Genomic DNA, 22,386 nt, shown 5'->3' on the forward strand with positions numbered 1-22,386 from the left:
TTTGGTATCTGCGTACTTGTACTGATCTGGGGAATCATATTTCCACCTCCGTTTTAACATACAGTGAACATGGTAAATAATAACCCCAAAAAAAACAATTGTGGAATTGCACTTTTTTTTGCAATTTCACCGCATTTGGATTTTTTTTCCCCTGTTTTCCAGTGCACTATATGGTAAAATCAATGGTGTCGTTCAAAAGTGCAAATCACAAAACAACAAGCCCTCTTACAGCCATATTGAAGGAAAAATGACAAAGTTAAGAGTATTGGAAGAAGGGGAGGAAAAAACGGGGTTAATGTGGCTTATGTTTGCAGTGGATAAAAGAATATACGATACCCAGATTTTCCATCCAAAATATTTGCAGAGATTATAAGTTGTGTCAATTCTCTCACACTCAGGATAGGTTCACACGAATGTATACAAAACCATCAGCGTTTCATCCGTAAAAGTGGGACAATTTTTTTCCTCACTCTTATATGTAGATATTTATAATCCAATCCGTTTTTGGAAGGGTTTTTAGTACCAGCTATTAATCATTTACAGGACCATTTGTACTTTCCTATGTTACAGAATTGTAATGCATGTGTAAAAATCGGATGTTATGCTGTGGCATCCGATTTTTAATTTTTTTTTTTTCTGCAGCCATGGACTTGAATGGTTGCGTTGAATCTGATTAGTGGAGGAAACTCGTGCATGCTGTTATTTTTTTCACACATCGATTCAGTCAGTGAAAAAATTTGGTCGTCTCCACTGCCTCATTGAAAAACATTGCTCCGAATGCTGTCCGTTTTTTTTTTTTCACCAAACCGAAAATACTATATTATTCATTTATTTTTAAGTCCTATTTGGAGAGAAGATCAGACATTTGTTGGTCGAGGTTCAGCTTGGAGAGTGACTTGTACGTTTCATTGGCGCGTGCAGCTTTGGTAGCTGATGCTGAGGTTTGGTAAGGTGCGAGCCTTGTTTCTTCTTCCCTTTTTACCCCCCATAAAGTCCTACCTGAAGAAAGTAAACGTTTATCAGATTTCACTCCCTTACTTGCCATAAATGTGAATTTCTCCAGTTTTTCTTTAGAGAATTTGCGGCCTTACAGGAAATAGTCATTTGACAAGTTACACATGTTAAGAATGACAAATACTATTTTAACTTCCACACCGGTGCAATACTTTTTCGAATTACACACTTATTGGAATATTTTTTCCCAGCGTTGACATAAATACCTATTAATTTAGAAGGGGGGAACCTTATCCCTTCAGAATTAGTACCACATACATCAGAACGGCTGAAGATTGATGGTCTCCTGATCGTAGAAAGGAAAACTGTAATCTGTAGGGATCTATGGAACACATTTCACATATCTTAACGTATAGTCTTCCTTTGACTTTCATTTGAACTTCACGTTTGTAGGTCTTAGGTCATGTTCCAAGCTGGGTGCCTAGCCACATCTGGACATAATATTTGGAAAGGGTAACCTATACTTTTTTCAAAACGGAAGGTATTGGACATCTTGTGGTCATGTACAATATAATCAGTCGTCTTGGGGATTTAACTAGATATTTTTAGAATAAATCATGTATTCACCCCTCTGTACTTGTGTAACTTTATATCCTTTGCCTTGTTTTGCTTCAGCAGAGAGACTATCATTAACAGCTGATTTATCTCGGCTGTTGTCACCACTTCTGTTACAGCACTCCTTTGTTATTATGACACCTCATAAAAATATACGTCTACAAATTGCCACCCTCTTGTCTTGTCATTTTGAAGAACTTATGGAACTGGAACGCTAGTGTAGCACCCTGAGGATTCGGCTGCTACAGGGGTATTGCACCTCAACCCAGAGGTGTGATATTCCACTCCCGGGTAAGGATGGAGTGTGGATCTGAGCTCGGTAGGCTGCATGCACTACATACATCCCATTTCCGAGGAACAGGCCGACGGTACTCCCACTTAGAAATGTGCAGGTACGACCGAGTCTGTTCCTGGCTGGAGTGGGAGGGGGGTGGTACATCCCAAGTAGTGTAGGGGCAGATAGGGGGAGCAGCCTGGGTAAAGATAGGAGCTCATTGGGTGCTGGTCACCTGAGCTCACACATAGAGGGTGTATATAAGGTGGGCACCAATTAAGAACAGGGTCAGTTGCAGAGAGAAAGTCAGCGAGCGGAGGAGAAGAGAGACCCAGAGTGAGAGAGGAGAGAGAGAGACCCAGAGGGGGAACCAGAAGAAAGGGACTCCAAGAACCCAACTTAAATCCCCGGGTGAAGAGTCGGCACAGGGTACCGGAACCCAAGCTGGTGGGGGTAAAAACACTCCCCAGCCAGAGACCGGAGACCGTGGGCAGCGTTTGCCACGGTCACCCACCACATCCACCACGAAGGCATACCACGAGGAGGGTCAGGGAACCCAAGGCCAAGGGTCTCCCAACAGAAGGCCCGAGGGAGCTGGACCTGGGTGGATCAATAGTGGGGACGGCCAGAGAAAGGACTGAAGGAGAGCTCAGGGTCACGCTCCGGACTTATTTGGGAGTTGGCTGGATCCAGAACCTGGTGGACGCAGCACGGCTCGGGAGGTCACTCGAAGCTGGAGTGACCAGAACATCAGCAGTGAGTAAACATCCTAAACTGCATAACCCGACTCTGTCTCTGATTGCCGTCTACACTGCATCACCACAACTCCCATCCTCTGCACCTGATCCCCCTGAGGCTATACCCCACCCGTTGGGGGTTATACCACCAAAAGCTGCACCTACACCATCAGCCTCAGCGGACCCTGCTGCAGCGGCGGCCATAGTGACCGCAACACAACGGGTGGCGTAGTCGACAATTAAGAACTTATAACATCTGTAGGACTGCCACATACAACTGAGTTTGACACCCTGGGCACGGACCGGGTCACAGCCACTCGGAAGACTACAACCCCCATCTGATCCGGCTCCGGATATTCCCACTAACGAATATGGCCCAGGGGGCGCGTCACTAGTAATTTATCTTATCATATGCATCACTCCATAGATCTTGACTCTACACCAAATGCCACAAAATGATGTAGGGTAATCTCAAATGCTATTTATGATTTGTAACTTTTGCTTTTCATAAGAATGTGAACCAATCCTAGAAAAACTTTTGTGCCTTTTTTTTTTTTTTTTTTTTTTTAAAGGTGGTTATCACGTTTATTCTACTGCTTATGACCGGGACTTTCAGTGTTCCCTCAAAGCTGAGTGATCTAGAAAGGAAAGAGTGCCTAATTATGAGGTCAACGAGGGGTTCTCAAAACCCCAAATACAATAAGTGATGGCACCTTGACTTCAAGTACTTTATAAGACTTTCCCAACAAGTGAATATGCTGTATTGGGAATATTATTCACCTAGTGTTACAGTCCAGTCGGTCAGATCACCACCAATTAGTAAACGGTGGCATATGTGATGGCTAATGTGATCAGGTGCTGAGACACACCATTCATTAGCCAGGAGGACCTAAAGGTCTCCCAGGGCTATCCTTACAGATGTTTGCTTTTAGGGGTTACTAAAGGTTCCTACACACATTAGAGCTGCCAATTTTGACGAGATTGAACAAACACCGAATGTTTTTGGGGGCCTCCAGACTCTTCTCTGGGAGGATTTTGTTTGAATTCCAACCCCTCATTCCTTACCTCCCCAATCGAATGATACTTTTGTTCAATGGGGACATAAGCCACTACTAGAAGATTCTGGCAGCAGGTTTCTCATGGAGAACACAGGAATGCTCATTTTAGCCAAGCGTTCCCGTAAATGGGAGAGTGCTGAGAGATGGTTGTTGGCCAAAAGATAGTTGGGCCGCCAGCTATCCACTGCTGTTGGCCATCTTAAGTATTGACCTACAAACAGGCAATGTCATATGACACAGAGCATATATATTGCCATACAGATTGATTACAATTTATTTTACTTTTTTTTTTTTTCTATTGTCACTTGCCCATATTCTTAATGCTTTAGATTACTTAGATGCCACAGTCAATAGTAGCTCGACTCCTATGGATATTTCCAGGAGAGCTAAGGTGTTAAACAGTAGGGATTAGAGGTTTCTCTCATCCTGGCAACTACATAGGGAATCTGGCTATCGATCATAACCGGGCAGTAAGTGATTGTACTGGCACAGTTTCTGTGTCCACATGATGTTAAGGACATACGAGTACAGGGACAGACATATCATTGGTGCAACCAGTGCAGCCGCACAGGGGCCCAGGAGGTAAAGGGGCCCACTTCTACCTCCAAAGCAGTTTGTTTAAAATTTGAGCTTTACTCGCTCTCCCCAGGTCCAGAACAGAGTCTCTGCCTCTACTCCTGCTGGTGTCTGTTGCGGTCTGCAGTGCTGACATCACGTCAACGGCACTGCAGCCAATCAGTGAGCTCAGTGGCTCTGCCCAAGTAGACCGCTCAAGCTGCTCAGAGACACTGAGCTCACTGATTGGCTACAGCACTGTTCCCAATATCGGCAGTTCTGACGTTTTGTTAACAGTGGTGGAGATTTAGCACTGGACCTGGGGGGAACAAGTCAAGAACAGTTAGTTAGTTTGTTGTTTATAAACAAAATGCTCCCGGGGACAGAAATTTTCTGAAGCTGGAAAACCTTTGTAAGGCCACGTTGAGTATTTGGTCATTTTTTTCATCAGTATTTGTAAGCCAAAACCAGGAGTGGGTGATAAATGCAGAATTGGTGACTTGTTTCTATTATACTTTTCCTCTGATTGTTCCACTCCTAGTTTTGGCTTACAAATACTGATGTAAATACTGACCAAATACAATATGTGAATGTGGCCTAATTGACAGCAAGCAAAGATTTAAAACCTGAAAACACCTTTTTAAAGTTTTTAATGGATAATGCATAATGTGCTTTGTGCATGAAGTCGAAGGGGCCCATCCAGAGTAGCAATAATTGCTTCCACATGGAGAATTATTCTTATTTTTACAAATGAATCATGTAATTTAAATGATTGAATAGGGTGTTCATTGTCCCTTGAATGAGCTGCTGGGTTTATAGAAACACTTGTCAACCTCATGCAAAAGCGTAAAATAATATATTGTTTCATAGATTTTATTTAGCTGCTTAATATTCTGGTATTATTTTATTTATTTATTTATTTTTTCTGGCTGAAAAATCCACATCCAAAAAAACGCTTCTAGAAGGCGCATGGTTTTTGGGGTGTTTTTGAAATAACACCAATTTTTTGGCGCTGTCTTGTTAAAAATCGCATCGGGGAAAAAAAAGTGAAGCGCTATATAAGGTGCTTTTTCTCATTCAAATGAATGAGGCTTGTTGCAAGCAAAATGAAAGCATTTGTTTTATGTGTATTTGGAACTCAATCTGTGCCAAAAACCAAGTTGGAAAAAACAAACAAATATAATGTATACATAAATATTTATTTTTAAAGAAGTTGTCCACTACTCCCATGCTTGGCCTCGATTAAAATAAAAAAAAAAAAAAAAAAGCTTACACACCCCTCTCGTGCTGCACCTTTCCTATAGTGTCGGCGCTCGCTCTCCCCGGGGCTCCCGTGCTGCTGTTGTGACACGTGAACCCAGCACCCATTCAGCGCTGGCGTCACTGTCCCCGCTTCCTGTCGAACTGAGCAGAGGAAGTCAGAGAGCAGCTGCAGCCCGGACTTCCTCTTCATGTTCAATTCGACAGAAGGCGGGGACTGTGACACCAGCGCTGATTGAACGACAGGGTCACGTGTCACACCAACTTCATGGGGTCTTCAGGACCACGAGTGCCGACACTGCTGGAACGGCGCCGGCAAGGCAGGTGAGTATAGGCTTTTTTATTGTATTGGACAACCCCGTCTTGATCTAAATGTTTGGCCCCAAGTGCTGGACAACCCCTTTAAGTGAAAATTTAAAGTCTCCATAGATGATATGTTGTGTCAGTAATCTCTGGGCACAATTATCAATAATTTTCAGGAATTTGTCCCATCACTAAGAAATATATTGGTCAGAACTTGTCTTCCGTGTCCATGACCGTGTTTCATAGCTGATGATAAATGTGTAGAATGCACCTTGCAACATATTAAAGGGGTTGTTCATTATAGCTTTATTTTAACAGATGTGTTGGGGACATGATTTGGTGGCATTTAATGACATGTAAGTAATTATCGACTCTCCAGCATTTAGTGGTACAACATTCTTCTCCGTCTGTGCAGCACGCCTCCTGATGTACTTTTTGAGAGTGATGCTTCATAGCTGGCATTCCACATTTTGCATGTGGTTTTCGGTATAGCTTTCAGGTTGTGCCCTTTAAGTGAACTGCAAATTGGGCTATATAAATTATCCTGCAATCATTGTGATTGCTAGGCAGATTAGCTCCTAATTGCCCACTTTACCAGTCTTACTTCTGATCTTTGACACTGCTCCTCAGATATATGATGCGTGTGTATCACTACAACACAACAAACGCCAGCAAGCTACAAGGGATGTTAATACAAAGCTAGGCTAATATGTGGAAATGAGTTTATGTAGCCTACGATCCTACAATCTGCGATAAATCTTGTTCTCAATGCTCCGGGTCCTGTCAGCTGTCTGGATAAATAGATAGAGTAGGCCAAATAGTGAGAGGGAGAAATTATCTCCTTGGGATGTAATCTCACAGAACTCCACTTTATTTATTTTTTTTTACTTCATTTTTCATGTTTGTTACTTGAATTTGTTATACCATGATCCCTTTATGGTCTAGAGTAGGGACACACAACCTTTTTTTTTTCCAATGGCCACGTTTTCGGATTGAACCATGGACTTCAAAAAAAGCATTGTAAACTTCACAACATAAATATCTAAGGCCACGTGCACACTTTGAGTATTGGGTGAGTTTTTTACTTTAGTATTTGTGAACCAAAACCAGGAGTGGGTAAAAATGCAGAAGCAGTGCATGTGCTTCTATTATACTTTTCACTCTTGGTTTTGGATTACAAATACTGAAGTAAAAAACTCACCAAATACTCAACGTGTGCACAAGCCTAATGGGTGCTCATTCCATTTTTACAAGTCAACTTACCAGGAGGCTAGAGGTCCTTTTTCTCTTTGGCTCACAATCCAGAAAGGAAGAGACCATGGACTCTGCTTTTTCCATTGTTGTTTATGCAAGACAGTCGAGTGTTTCCCCTTTTCCCAAAAACTACAAAAATATGGTGACACTCTTCATAGAATGATAGTTGGAAGGGACCTTCAGGGTCCTCTTGTCCAACCCCCTGTTCAATACAGGATTCACTAAACCATCTCAGACAGATGTCTGTCCAGTCTCTGAAGACTTCCATTGAAGGGGAACTCACCACCTCTCGTGGCAGCCTGTTCCACTCATTGATCACCCTCACTGTCAAAAAGTGTTTTCTAATATCTAATCTGTCTCCTCCCATTCAGTTTTATCCCATTGCTTCTCATGCTTCCATGTGCAAATGAGAATAAGGCTGATCCCTCTACACTGTGACAGCCCTTCAGATATTTGTAGGCAGCTATTAAGTCTCCTCTTTGCCTTCTTTTTTGCAGACTAAACATTCCCAGATCCTTTAACCGTTCCTCATAGGACATAGCTTGCAGTCCGCTCACCATCCTGGTAGCTCTTCTCCTGGTCACTTCTTTACGTCATCTACTTATTACCTTGATGATCTCCTACGATTATTGCTGCCCTAACTTCAGGCAGCATAAGTAAGATATTGGCTACTTTATTGCACCCATGTATTTTTTTTATTTTACTGTAAAATGCTTTGGGCGTTTCAGAGAAAACATAGTTTGAAAAATCAGCCAAGGACTATGCTTCTCGGATGATTGATCTGAGGCTGATTCCCTGTGGCTTCTCCCCACCTTATACACATGAACATAGTGAGAGACTAAAGGAGCGGAGCTGGGTAATACTGCTGGGGTCCAGCCTCCCTACAGAGACGCACCGTCCCCGGCTGGCTTTTTATACTATAACTTTTCTGAAATGCAGACGCATTTCAGAGTAAAAAGTACATGACTGCAATAATGTAACTATTGTCTTATTCCTGCTGCCCCTGGTTTAGGCAGCATGAATCTCTTGTCAGCTCCCATGTAAATTCACACCTTTTGTATCTGCCCTATGTGAATATATTCTTTTATAATACTATTAACGTTCCTGACATGTCTGTTTTAGTAAATACTTATTCCCCATGAAATAGCAATTTTGGTTCATATTTTTTTTAGCACTCCGCACTATTCAGTTTCTCTGGAAACGAATGAATAAATTGACAACTGAGTGTTTTGCGTGCCAAAAGGGCGTGTCCCTTTAAAGTGGGGCCCTGACTGGACGATGCCAGACACAGAGTTAATTTATTCCAAAGTTTCCAAACGGAGTAACGGAAGAATAGAACAACACAGTTCTAAGGAACGATGCTTGAGAATTATTATGTGCAGAACACACACGTTTTCTGAAACAGACCTGTTATCAGTAATAGGGCTTTTGAAACCATTTATGGGCCTTAGATTATTACCCTTTGGCTACGGCCCCACTATCAGTATTTGGTCAGTATTTTTTCTCAGGAGTGGGAGACAAAACCAGGAGTGGGTGATAAATGCAGAATTGCTGCACTTGTTTCTATTATAGCTTTTCTATGATTGTTCCTCACCTGGTTTTGGGTCTCACTCCTGAGAAAAAATACTGACCGAATACTGACCAAATACTGATAGTGGGGCCATAGCCAAACGGTAATAATCTTTTTCTTGTTCACCTTTCAAAAGCTGTAGTTTTATTATTATGTCAGTGTCAGCATGGCCATATGAGGTCTTGAATTTTGCAGGATGAGTTGTACATCATATGTTAAAATGAATGAGGTGATTCAAAACTGGAAAAAACAATTCCGGTTGTGTGGAAATGGGGGAAAAGAAAAAACAACAATTCATTGTTTTTTGGGGATCTTGCTTTTATGTCGATCATTTCCGCTAAAATTAATGTTTTAAGGGTATGTGCACACGTTAAGTATTTGGTGCAGAAATTTCTGCATCATTTCTGTATCTCTTGGCAGGAAAAAAAAAAACACGTTTTTGATGTGTTTGTCGCTTTTTAAGTTTTTGGTGCAGATTTTTCCCCATTTATTAGTTGGAGTGAAATCTGCAGCAAAAACGTTGATAGATTTGACATTCTGCGGGTTTAGATTGACACCAAATCTGCAAGTCACAAATAAGCAACGTGTGCATAACACTTCAGGATACTCATTCGCTGGTACTAGGAAAACCTTCAGGTTTTGTGACAAATCTGCAACGTGTGCACAGGCCCTAACTGATTTCAATAGGTCAGTATAGTGATACTTAATGTATATATTGTTTTTTTTTTTTGCTGGACAGTTAGTTTTTATTGGTGTCATTTTGAAATACATACAACTAGATAGATGGATGGATGGATATATTTATAGTTAGATGTATGTAATATGAGAGATCTGTATAAATATATACAAACACATGTCTATATAGATATATCCTATTTCTTTCAGGGATTGCTGTGCCATTTACTATAGGCAATTAAACAAAAAGTCTACTGCTTATTTTTCGTAAAAATTAGTTTGTTTACCAAAGTCATAATGTTACATGTTTGTTAAAAGCAAAGCTTCAGTTTAATGGTCCCATAAAAGCGCTGGAAGTGTTTTTGTTTTCTTTCGCATCTAAATGACTTATTAACAACTGTACATTATATTCTATTTCTATTCTCTTTACTACCCAAGGATTATAAATGGGGCACTAAGTGTTTTTGCTTGTGGCAGTTTTCTATGTACTTAGAGTTTTTCATACAATAAATATAAAAATATCTGCCCTATAACAAAATCCCGTTTAGAAATGAAATTCTATTTTCTTTGCATGCCTTAGTGATTTTTCTTCATATTTTTTTTGTAGTCTGTGGCAAAGACTGGCCGATTACTCATCAGTCACGAGGCTCCACTAACAGGAGGCTTTGCGTCTGAGATTAGTTCTACAGTACAAGTAAGTTGCTTTTATTTATTATGTTTTAACCCAATATTTGTGTTCTTACACGGGTATGCTTTATACCACAGAATTAATTCACCTTAATTACAGAAGCCTTACATTTAACTTATAATTACGCGTTGCCTGTCACTTTTCGCAATTTCTGTATTGTAAAGTTTAAAGTCCTAAATGGCGCGTTGATTGCTGCTGCAATTTGGCAATCACAGAAAGTTTGAGTTCCTTGAGAGAAAGGAAAGTTTTACAGTTTTGATTGGGTTAATAGCTGCAGAATTTCTATCTGGGGCTGCCTCTTGCCTAATGAAAGGGCACATGGTGGCCATTGCCATCTCATGAAGGTCTCTCTCGTTCTATGAACTCCGCTTGTGACCACTGTATGGCTGGCTGTGACTTCTGCTTCTTACTGATGGTTCCCGACGCGTGTACAATCCATGTAAGAAAGAAAACTGAACAATAATTTGTCTATTTTCATTTTATTTGTAGGCTCCTCTAAATTGATATTAGTGTGTATTGTTACTTGTGTGTGGTATTGTTGCTGTGCACCATTCACTTCAATAGAGCCAACCTGTTGACGAGGCTGTCATGTATTTTTTTTTCTTCTCTTGGACAACCTATTTAAAAATGACAATTATTTCATAAATATTAATGTTTTTTTGACTTTTTTTTTTTTTCTGACAGTACAGTAACCTATAGGTTAGTGCAAGGTTTGCCTTGCAAAATTGGGTGTTACTTGTAATCTTCTAAGGATTATGGAGTCTGTATGCATTTATCTGGGCCTCCACCAGGTACTTTTTTCCCCTCTACACTTAAAAGGGGGTTGCAGACTTCAGAATCCTTACAACGCACGCTCAACAATCTGTCAAGATTCTCCAGTGTTGATGTTGAGAGCAGGCTGTCTCATGAACACAGTTACGCGATTTGCGTGCTTTCAACCACATTCCGACTAGACTTGCTTGGCCTTGCTCAATTCACTTGTATTGAATGAGTACGTCTAGTCGGCATGTGACCGTATGTATGCAAATCTCATCCTTGCAGTCACTTGACTACCCGCTCTCAGCAGCAATACCAGAGAATCCCGACAGCATGCAGAGCACGTGCTGTAAGGATTCAGAAGTCTGCAGTCACGTAGAGTAAATGCAGACTTTTAGCAGAAGAGCAGACAACTCCTACCCACTACCTACTGATAGTCCAATTTCGTAAGAAGCTGTTTAATCTATTATATGTATGAGCGATAAGAATGACAATCTGTGTTCTGCGCTGTGGAATATGTCAGGGCTATTAAAGCAATCAAAAATAAATAATAAATTAATAGAAAGACTGACTCTTGTTTTTAACCAGGTAGGTGTACTTATCTCACTTAAGAATTGCACCAAAACGATTCCCTCTGATAGGAACTATAAAGGGGCTGTCCGATGCAGTAATTTTTTGGGAGGCATGAATATTTTTAAAATAACATCTCTTTCTGACACCCTGTGGATTCAACTGAGGCCACACCAGGTCACCGTACCACTGCAGCCAATAATAGACCTTAGCAGTTGGGTTGACATCCAGACGGCACATATTTCTCCTCCAGTACTGGCAAAAATCATGAGTGGCCTGCACTGGATCCACGGGGTTGATGGAAGATGATTATGCCTCAATTTAGTATTCTAAAAACATCCAAAGCGTAAAATAAATGAGTAGGCCTGTTGCGATGTCAAGCATGTGTCACGCTAGTAATGAGGAGGAGGTTCGCAAGGCCTCCCGGCCAGCAGCCATGGACTACTGCCGTGACCGCTGGACCATGGTCCTGCAAATTGATTAGCTCATCTCTATTAATTATTAGGGAAGAGCAGGCTGTAAGATCTCATGACGATACAGGATGTGCCTTGGTGTGTAGTATCGTAATGCAATTTACATTTCTACAATTACATTTACAGATGCACATTTTCTAAGGCTTAAACTAATCCTTCCTTTGAGTAATTGTTATTGAAAATGCATTAGCTTAAACAAACACTGTGCGCACTATTTAGGGGCTGCAAACCGTAATCTCTGAAACAATGTAAATATTTTATTAAGGAATTGCTTTCGTTTGCAGATCTTCATATAGGGCGAGATGTTAGATGTCTACTGCAAATGTGCCGTAAGAGGAAAAATAAGTCAAATTCTTTTCTTGTTGGATTAAGTGGATAATTGTGGAGCCAAAACTGTTAGAGATCGTGGTAGATATTTTTTTTCCTGCATGTGGAACTAATAAGGTTTCAATAAAGAGTCTAGTTGGAGTGCACGGTTACTTTCCAGATTTAGTTCCATCCATACAGTGTGATCCTTTTGCCCAAAATAGGTATAAAGCATTGACCTTTAATGGCTCAGCTATTACTAATCACCTAGAACCTCAATTATAAAATGATATTCTTCGGCAATTGCTTTAACTTTAAAATAAAGTGTCTGATAGGTTATATGTAGGAATAAAATGTCCAGTACGTATTTTTCTACGCTTATTTGTGATAAATACTTGCTGTAGCTATCATTTTGATGCCCAGGCAGTAAAGGGTGTTATAGTACAGTATCAATGTGTCCATTGCTGAGTGAAATTATCATTTTAACTCCTTAAAGGGCTGCGCCTGGGACAACAAGTCAATGACAAAATGACTACTGTGCCCATCGCTGACCTTAGCGAGGTAGAGGTAGACTGCACAAATACTTCTTTAAAAAACTTTGTTTTAGATCTTCAAAATTCTGCGCTGATCTTCTTTTTTCTTTTTTTTTTTGTAAATAAAATCGAACTTTATAGCAGTCAGACCAGATTTCAATTCTAAAATAATTGATAAGGCTCCATTCACATTGCATTCTTGCCCAAGTTCTGTGGACCCGTCGGGGCTAGTTTCCGAACTCCCCCCAGACCCCCCCTCCCCGCAAAATGGAATTCAGGCATATGCGCTGACGGAGCCATTCGCTATAACGGTACTGACCGTCAATGTGTGCTCTGTCGTGCATCACTTTCGGGTGTATATGCCTACTGGGGGCGGACTCTCAGACGCAGTACACTTCATGTGGGTGTCCGCCTATAGTAGGCGTATACGCCCGAAAACGATGCACGACAGAGCGCACGTTGATTCTATTGGCACTATTATAGTTAATGGCCCTGTTGGTGCTTGCACTCGAATCCCATTTTGCAGGTAGTTCGGACATGCGCCCCGATGGGACCACAGAACGTGGGCAAGAACTCTGTCCCTAAACTGCAGCTGTCATTAGAGGCTAAGTGATTTACTGCATTTTGTTAAAGCAGGATTTCACTGCTATGATTTTGTTGACCTCTGTACAGGAAAGGTTATCAATATGTGATCTTTGTGGGTCTAGCACTTGCCGGCGCCACTGATCAGCTTTTCTCGGCTCCAGTGGCAGTGAATGTAAACAGTTGCAGAGCTGCACAGATCCTTCATCAATAATTGCAGAGCTGCACATATTTACTGTTGGGGCAGGACATGAGTTACAGCCACAGGCATCTCCACCATTATGATACTGATGATCTAAAAGGGCATTTAACTACTATGATATTGAGATAACTCACGTTCCCATGACGAGGTTTTTTTTATTCTGCTTATTGTCACGGTGCAAAAGAACTGTGTCTTTCAATTCCAGCAAAGTGGATGGGAATTATATCAATCTCGTGCCTACTGTACTGGTATTTTTTTTTTCCTTTTTCCTATGCAGCATAAAGTGAACTGCTGTGCGTTTCTTAAATCTGTAATGCATCAGTTTTCAATCTGACAGGAAAGCATGCAGGAGCCAGAGGGAGGACGAAAGTCGCCCCCACTGCAGTCGACGCCCTGTGCGACCGCATGGGTCGCACATAGCTAGGGTTGGCCATGGGCTGGGAAATCACTCAAAAAGATAGGTTGTCTTCTTGGCCTTCCCATTAACTTTTATTGTAAAGTATAGAGCGTCTTCAGAGTGGAAACCGATCACTTCTTTAACAGCTTTAGGCTTCAAAAGACGCCAAAGGGAATCTGTCACCATATTTGACCTATCTAAGCTATTACAATGGGCATACACACAGGTTATTGAATGCTGAAAAAAATCATTCCTGTATGCCTCATATCAGATGCCTTTTTGAGAAATCATCTTTTATCACTTTATGTAAACGACCTCTTCCAGGCTATGGGGAGGACGTTGCCCAGAATATAACTCCGCACTTCTTCTCCATATTCTCACCTCCCATCAGCGCAACTCTGTCCCTGTGATGTCGGCCGCTTGAGAGGAAATCTTGTGCGTGCGCATTACTGTTCTCTTCTTTCCTCTGCAGTCTTCCGCTCTTCTATGGGGACAAGCATCTAGGGGCAAATGCCTCCCTGTCCCCTGGCCCAGCCCGCCCCTGGGTGCAGACTTGCTGTAGAATGATCGTTGCTCATTTGCTTTCAATTGCTTAGGTTTTATTATTGTTAATGGCCGCACAGTTTTGCTGAAATGGTATAGCAACTCCACCTTGGATGGTGCTACACGATCACTGAATACTGCAAGCTTTGCTAAGGGTTAAATGCTTGTGTAGGGCTCAACAGCTGTGTCCCAGTCATATAATGGCTTTAGGCAGATATTCCTATGGGGCAAATGGTTATCGTTCTCCATGAACAGGTTGCTCCAGAAAACATTCGAATTGATGGTAAGCAGGTTCACTGGTTACCCAGGGAGCAACCTGAAACGTACCAGCTAAGGGGGTTATGTACACCTTTTCAATTTTTCTTTTTATAAATATGCATCTACTCCACAAAAAAAAATCTACTTCTGAATTGTAATAATTTAAAAGAAATTGCTGTTAGGTCTACAGCCCCTGGATATGCCTATGATAACAAACAAGCCCTGCGTAGTGTGATCCTGCAGTCTTCCATCATCCATCTAACCCCTACTTGCTTACATGCCAAATTTATGTTCGTAAGAACAATGATAAAAATGAAAGGGAATATTGCTGCAGGACTAGATATAGGGGTTGTGAAAAGCACACAATCCTATATAGGAGCAACAGGGCACCAAGACCATTTTATTCTCTTATTTATTTTATTTTGAGGTTTTAGAACAATAAAACAAACTTGGTTGCCAAAGTGAACATGGCCTTTCACATGGCTCTCTTGACATTTTTTTTAGTAAATTCTTTAATTTTCCAGGAAATAAAGCACATTTTCTTGTAACTCTTTGTTGTATTTTCCACCTGCTATTTACCCTAGAAATGTAGGAATAGTTTGACAACTGGGTGTTACTTATCCTGTCCCATCAGCACAAGCAATTTTTAGATTATATGGGGACACAACTTTTAAAAGGGTTTTCCACTCATTAACATCCACTTCTTTCTTAAGTGTTAAAGTGCACCACATAAAATGAAAAAGTAACTCGTATACTCCCCTCCTGGATATGCGCTGCTCCTCTAATGTCCGCTATCTCTCATGTGACACACTAATGCCATTTAACTGTTGCAGCCAATTGGTGGCCACTGATCGGCAGCAGCCCTTCAGCATCCACTCTTGACAGAATTGTGAAGAATGCCCCCAAACAGCAGTCACATGTATATCAGAGAACCTTTGATCAACCCTAGAAAGTATTTTTTTTATATATGGGGCAAATCAAATTTCCACTTGTTGAGAAAATAATTACTTAATTACAAAAAATATATTTTTCGGTTGTTGCCCTTACTTAAAAAATAGCTTTTTTTTTTTTTTTTTTTTTTTTTTAAATGTCCTTTCCTTTGATTTTGCCTTCAAAAACTACACAATTTTGTCTTTTATTTTTGGATCTTTATCTACAATCACTTTTTGTTCCTTAAAGCGCACCTGTCAGCAGGATTGTGCTCGGTATACCACATGCACTGTCAGGTGGGCGACATTACACTGATTAAAATGATACCTTGGTTGATGAAATCTGTCCTGTGGTTCTTGTGTAATCTTTACTTTCAGTTTGGAGATAATGATATTCTCATGCTCCGGGGTGGCCTGTGGGGGGCGCTCTATCTGGTGCTCTGCTTACATAATCATCTGTATGCTCTTATGACAGCTCACTGTGCCTTCACTGACCTGCCCCCTATTTTACATAATGCATCTAGTAGTGCGGGGCTAGGTAAAATAAGAGGCAGGTCCGGGAAGGCACAATGAGCTGGCATAAGAGCATACAGAAAGTAAAGATTACACAAGAACCAAAGGACAGATTTAATCAACCACGGTATCATTTTAATTAGTGTAGTGTCGCCCACCTGATAGTGTATGTGGTTTACTGAGCACAATCCTGCTGACAGGTGCGCTTTAAAGGGAATCTGTTACCACATTTGCCCTATCTAAACTATTAATATGGGAATACAGGTTATAGACTTCTGAAAAAAGTCCTACCTGTATGCGTCATATCAGATTCCTTTTTTGAGAAATCCTCTTTTATCACTTTATGTAAATGATCTCTTCCAGGCAATGGGGAGGACATTGCCCAGGAGATAACTCTGCGTCCGGACTTCGTTATCCTATGTATCACCTCCCACAGTGTCACAATGTCATTCTGTCCCTGTGACGTTGGGTATTTGTCCAGAAATCTTGCGCCTGCACATTCCATCTCCCAGCATTCCTCTTCAGTGTCACGCCCACTGACACTTCTGCACCCAGTGTTCTTCGGTGCCCAGAAAACTTGCCTACACAAGTACAAGGAAGGCGGAATACTGAAGAGGGACCCTGGGAGATGGAATGGACATTTCAAGGAAAATTTCTGAAACAGGAAAAAAACACTCTGGGTTTGTGTTACATCCATGTCTGGAGTTGCTCCCAGTGCTTCTCCTGTCTCCAGGTGACACTGCAACTTTGTTACGAGTGATACAGGGCCACAATGCAGCAGATATACTTAAAGGGGTGGTCTGAAACACAAATTAATTTTCATTCCTAATGTAATTAAAAATTCTCTATCCTTCCCTAACTGCTTTCATTTTTTTTTCTTAATACTTCCTTTTTCATGATGTTTCATTTGAGGATCCCATTGCATGCTGGGATATTCAAACAAGTCGTCATCAGGGGACACGGGCTGCCGTCACTGCTCCCACCCCTTCCCCCTCCCTGTAACGAAGCGCCTGTGTAGTTTGTCAATTCTGACATAGGCTCAGGAGATTCTTGTCACTGCGATGTGCACAATGACAGTGCTCTCTCTCTCGCTGGATTAGATCAGAAATAACGAGCTGGGAATAGAGCGCACTCTCAGTGCACATTGTAAGAGGATTACCTGGCGTGCAGAGACAAGTGATGTCACTTGCAGGGGCGACGCTGGTCTCTGCACGCTGGTTAATCCTCTTAGTGTAGGGTAGAGAGGAAACAATCAAGACTTTTTAATTAAATAATGTTCAATTAAATTATGGCATTTAAATGCACAGGCATTTAGAATGAAAGTTAATTTCTGTTTCGGACCACCCCTTTAATATTCTGGAACTTGTGGTGCCGCTCAGGCCGCGAACTTGGAAGTTAATTCCTGAGCATGGGTTTCTAATTACTCCCTTCTGTGAGTATTAGGCAGGGCTGTACACTATGTAAAGCCCTAGCTCTCTGCCTCCAGTGCCAGTTATAAGTTCACCTTACTCTGGTTCACAGTCATTTTCTCTGCTCCTGTTTTTTAGTTTGAATCCCGGTTTTGACTATTTTGCTGCCTGACCATTCTAATCCAGATCTCCTGGTATTTACTTTTCTCCCTGGCCGTCCAATGCCAGCCCCCTCCACCCCCCCAGTAGCCACTTTGTGGACCCAAACCAGGGGCTCCTGTGTAAGTCCAGATCGTTGTAACGGAGTGAAAGGGTGAAGGCCAAGGCACTGTCTGGGATCTCCTAAACAGTGTGGCCAGTGCAAAGCCAGTCCATAGAAGTCATATCAAGAGCTGCCAAGCTACCGCGCACAGAGCTAGCTGACCATTTGCTGCCCATTGCTGAACAATGATGGCTCCATTGATAGGTTTGTATGTGTGTGTGGGGGGTGTCCTTCCTGTAGACATTTTTCGCTTATCCGTCAGAGGCAGATTTTTATATTTTTTAAGCTAAGCGAGAAAGAACGGAAGTATAGATCTTATGAGACTGATAGAAGAGCATTCTTATTATTTCTCAGTTTTGATTGCAACTCAAAATGTGATCAAATGTTCCATGTTTAATGCTCATGTAATATGAGTTTATTCTAGTTTATTCGGTCTTCTGTTCTGGATCATCAGGCGTTTTAATGGCATATTCAGTATTCAAGATCTATGTTAAGTAGACTTAATTGTTCTTTTGCATCCAGAACTTATGTACTGCGTCCCCAGATACTTCTTTCAGCCTGGAACATTTATAATGAACTCATTCATGTAGCACACTTATTATATAAAAGGCTACTATTTCAATTTATATTCAAATAAGCTATGATGATTGATTCTTCCATCGCCAATCATGAATTGTTTCATATCTTTTCAGATAATGGTATTTTAAATGCTATATTTAGAAGTCTTCTGGTCTCTTGTTTCCGTCTCTCCACATTGGAATGGTACCTCCGAGACCCTAAACAGTAGTTTAGAGCTGTTCTGCAAACTAAAAGCAGCTGTTCTTTTAATAGACATTCTTATGTTACTGGTACTTAATCTTTACGGTCTGTGTATATTTTCCTATAGCATATTCTTGTATGTTGGCAGAGAAATTTGGCTTTTCATATCTTTGCGTTTTTCCCTGTTTTCGAGGGGTACGTCAAATTGGGTGATGCTAAGGCTATGTTCACACATGTTGGGTTTTTCAGCTTTTTTTTTGCTGCAGATTTTTATGCAAATTTTTAGCTGCATTTTGCAGTACCAGCAAAGTCTGAGAAATCAGAATTCTCTGTTCCCACATCTTGTTTTTTTCTTTTTGTTGCGTATTTTGTGCCTTGGTTGTGTTCTTGGAAAATAGAGCATGTCACTTCTTTCACCCATAAGAAGTAATGGGTGGTGAAAAAAAACGCATCAAAAACGCAACAAAATTTGCATTAGCGTTTTTGATGCCAAAATAGAATGGGGTTCTTTTTTTTCACAGCACTTTATGTACATGCATAAATGGAGACAGAAGGACAGTGAAAAAAAACGCATAAAAAAAAGCACAAAAACAAAAATACGCAACAAAATGTCCCTGAAGCTAAAGTTTTGCTGTAGATTTGTGACGTAAAAAAACACAACATGTGTGAACATAGCCTAAAAGTCACATCTCAAAATCAAAACTTTTTCAAAGCCTGGCTCCTTTTTCCACTTACTTGGTGTTGCCTATATTTGTGCCTATTAATATTAATTATCCTAACAGATTTTCAAATGCGTAAGTACACGTGTTAAAAAGATAACCTAGCATTCAGGATGTGTTGTAAAAAGCACGATTTTACACATACAGGCTTCGTAAAGTCCACACCGAGAATGAATGCACTGTAGGGAATAGAATATGTTAAGTGTAATTACCCCTTTCCTGTATCTAAAGCACTTTACAGAGAAGCAATTCTTTATATACAGAGTTTCTTATGGCTATTTATGTTAAATGTGGTTTTTACATCACATCTTTGAGCATTAGTTTTATCCTTTTTTTTGCATATTTGCACAATAATGATTTAATCTTGATCAGCAATCTCCATAGATATTCCATGAAGGTGTAATGAATCCAATCTTTTATAGGACATCTGCCACACTCCATGTTTCTATATCATAGGCACCTTATAATACATTATCTGTAAAGGGAATCTGTCAGCAGGATTTCACCCCAAACTATTTATATGCACATGTAGCTCTTTCACAGACCAGCCCAGCAATATCTATACATGGCTAGTCCATTCCTCCATCACAGGGAAATCTTGATATGCAAATTAAACTGAAGAACTATTTTTTAGATCTGAAGCCTCTGTCGCTCCAGCTCTATTCCCGACTAGCACCACCTCCTCCTGCTTGACTGATGACTCCTTTGCCTGAAGTCTTACATCAGAGGCTGTCAGTCAAGCAGGAGGAGATGGTGCAGCGAGTAGAACTGGAGTGACGGAGACTTCAAATCTACAGTAGCTCTTTGGCCTTATTTGCATATTATTTGCTAATTTCCCAGTAATGGAGGAATGGACTGGCCATTTAAGTGTTGCTGCATTTGTCTTTATATGCGTATATAGCTCTTTCAAATAGTTTGGGGGTGAAATCCTACTGCCAGATTCCCTTTAAAGAGGTTTCCTGGGTAAATGATGTTGATGTTCTACAATTCTGAGAAGTCATCAGTATCGCATCAGTGGGGGGTCTGACACCAACCCCCGATCAGCTCTTATTTTTTACTTCTGGCATTGGCCAGGTGGAATAAATTGAGCAGATCTGCTCTGCACAGCAGATGTATTTGGGGGATGCTGACTGGTACTGCAGATCAGCTCCTAGTCAACATACCCTACCGATCCAATATTGATGACCTATAAATCCGAAGCGTCTTATGAATTATTTGCAAAATCTATGAATTGCATACAGATTTGTTGCTGATTTTACTGCTGATTTCCCATGGATTTCACTCATTGCACAAATTTAACTATTCTGTCCACGGAGGAAAGTAAAACTATAGGATTAGAAACCGCAACCAGGAATTGGATTTTCCAAATCTTATCAGAAAGTGTCTACTGTGAGCAAAGAAATTATTCTATCATTAGTAGAAACTTTCACAATAGAAGACCTGAATTAATGTTCAAAAAAAGCAAACACTAGTAATGGCCAGGCCACCAACCACGTGATATTGCTTACAATATACCTGAAATCCATGGAAATAAAAAATGCACAAAAACATGTGTCAAAATGGTTTAGTTGATCAAAATTACAAAAGACACTGCCATATGAAATAAATTTAAGTACCGTAAATTCAGCAGAGGGAGGCTGATGTTCAGAGAATGATGGTTACAAAAATGATCACATCATCTTAGTAACGTCATCATTCTCTGGGGATTTTAATTGATTTTATTTAGTAGTGTCTTCTGTCATCCGTCATTGATCTAGCCATCCCATTGAGCCTGAAAATGTGCGCTTCCTCACTATATCCATGCCTAGGATTTGTAAAATATTATTGCCGGGGATTGTGTACAGATTCAGGAATGCAAATACAATTATATATGCCGTACATTTTTTTTTATAAGTCTCAACAGCTGAATGATTTATGAATGAATACGTATAAAAGGGCAATTTATGCTGCAAGATTATTGTGAATGAGCGTTTTTAGGCCTACTCCTTTACTGATAACCCTGAAGTCTAAACAGGTTGAGGTTCACCTGATGAATGAGCAAAATGTTTTCTTGTCAGCTACCAGGATCATTTGTGCTACAAAAAAGATCATTTTTCTCTGCAGCGCATCATCCGGTGTAACCCTCGCCCGGTGTAAGAATGGCAGTCTATAAATACTGAATGAACTATTGCTGATCGTTCAGTGTGCATCATTAAGAGCAGTGTGCCAGAGTAAACCAACACCGATCAGCTAACAAGTAGCTAATCGATGTTTTCGAGTGCAATCCGACAAAGCATCAGATCGCACCCCAACAAATATTATTCTATGGGTCTGTGTAAGTCTGATTTTTTTTTTCCTAGGACAGAGTCTATCTCAGGAAATAATGCCCAAGTTTGATCCGATTTTCAGCCACCCCCCCCCCTCCCAGCCATACAAGTCAATGAGTCTGTGGAAAACATTGAACAGTGCTCGGATGACATCTGAGTGCAGACCGATTTCCAAGGACCGACACAATGGAGAAGATGGAGAATTTTTTTTTCTCCATCTTCTCCTCATCCGAGAGAATCCAAGCACACTATCATCACGCTCTGCTCAAACTCTGATCAGCGTGTACTTGGCATAATCAACCAAATTCTCTCGAATAAGCCAAAATACACTTGTGTGTCCCTAGCCCATGGATGATGAATACAAATTGGTTGAAGATTACTTTTCAATGCGACTTGTATTGTTCCACACTGACATTTAATGCACGGCACAAACACACACATCTTTTCAAAGGCTGCTGGTTTTTAGGCCTTATGACTTTTTGATCATGCAGAAATGATGCAGCCAAAAATGTATCTCAAAAAGTCATAGCAAAATGTGAATTATTTGGATAATCATTTTTTAGGGCATTCGAACAAATAAACATGTTTGTTTTCATCGTGTGCAAAAAATGTCCTGTCTTGGCAAAATATAACCTTATTTAAACTGTACAAAAGGAAAAAAAAAAAAAATGAAAAGCCAGATTTTCCATATTTTCGGTTGCCACACTTGGCAAAAACAAAAATGCAACAAAAACGTTATATTTTCCCCCCGAAATGATATAAAGAAAATATTCAACTTGTGAAAAACAAGGATAAAAAAACAAGCCCTCACACAGCTCTATCGACAGTAAATTAAATGTTACGGGTCACAGAAAATGGCAACACAAACAAATTTTTTTTTTTTTTTTTTACAAATTTAAAGGGAATCTGTCACCCCCTGAGACATT

The 22,386-nt window shown here is 40.6% G+C and overlaps 1 protein-coding gene across 2 annotated transcripts in view; it reads left to right on the forward strand.

Annotated features, from left to right (window-relative positions):
• BCKDHB (branched chain keto acid dehydrogenase E1 subunit beta) overlaps positions 1-22,386 on the forward strand; it is a 199,847-nt gene that overhangs the window by 132,666 nt on the left and 44,795 nt on the right. For both annotated transcript variants that reach the window (XM_073675617.1, XM_073675616.1), the window contains exon 9: positions 9,863-9,949. In XM_073675617.1, coding sequence (XP_073531718.1) covers positions 9,863-9,949 — 87 coding nt within the window. The remainder of the gene's footprint in view (positions 1-9,862; positions 9,950-22,386) is intronic.

This window comes from Phyllobates terribilis, unplaced genomic scaffold, assembly GCF_046119375.1.
Source record: "Phyllobates terribilis strain yellow unplaced genomic scaffold, ASM4611937v1 Scaffold_3__8_contigs__length_932513732, whole genome shotgun sequence".
NCBI lineage: Eukaryota > Metazoa > Chordata > Amphibia > Anura > Dendrobatidae > Phyllobates > Phyllobates terribilis.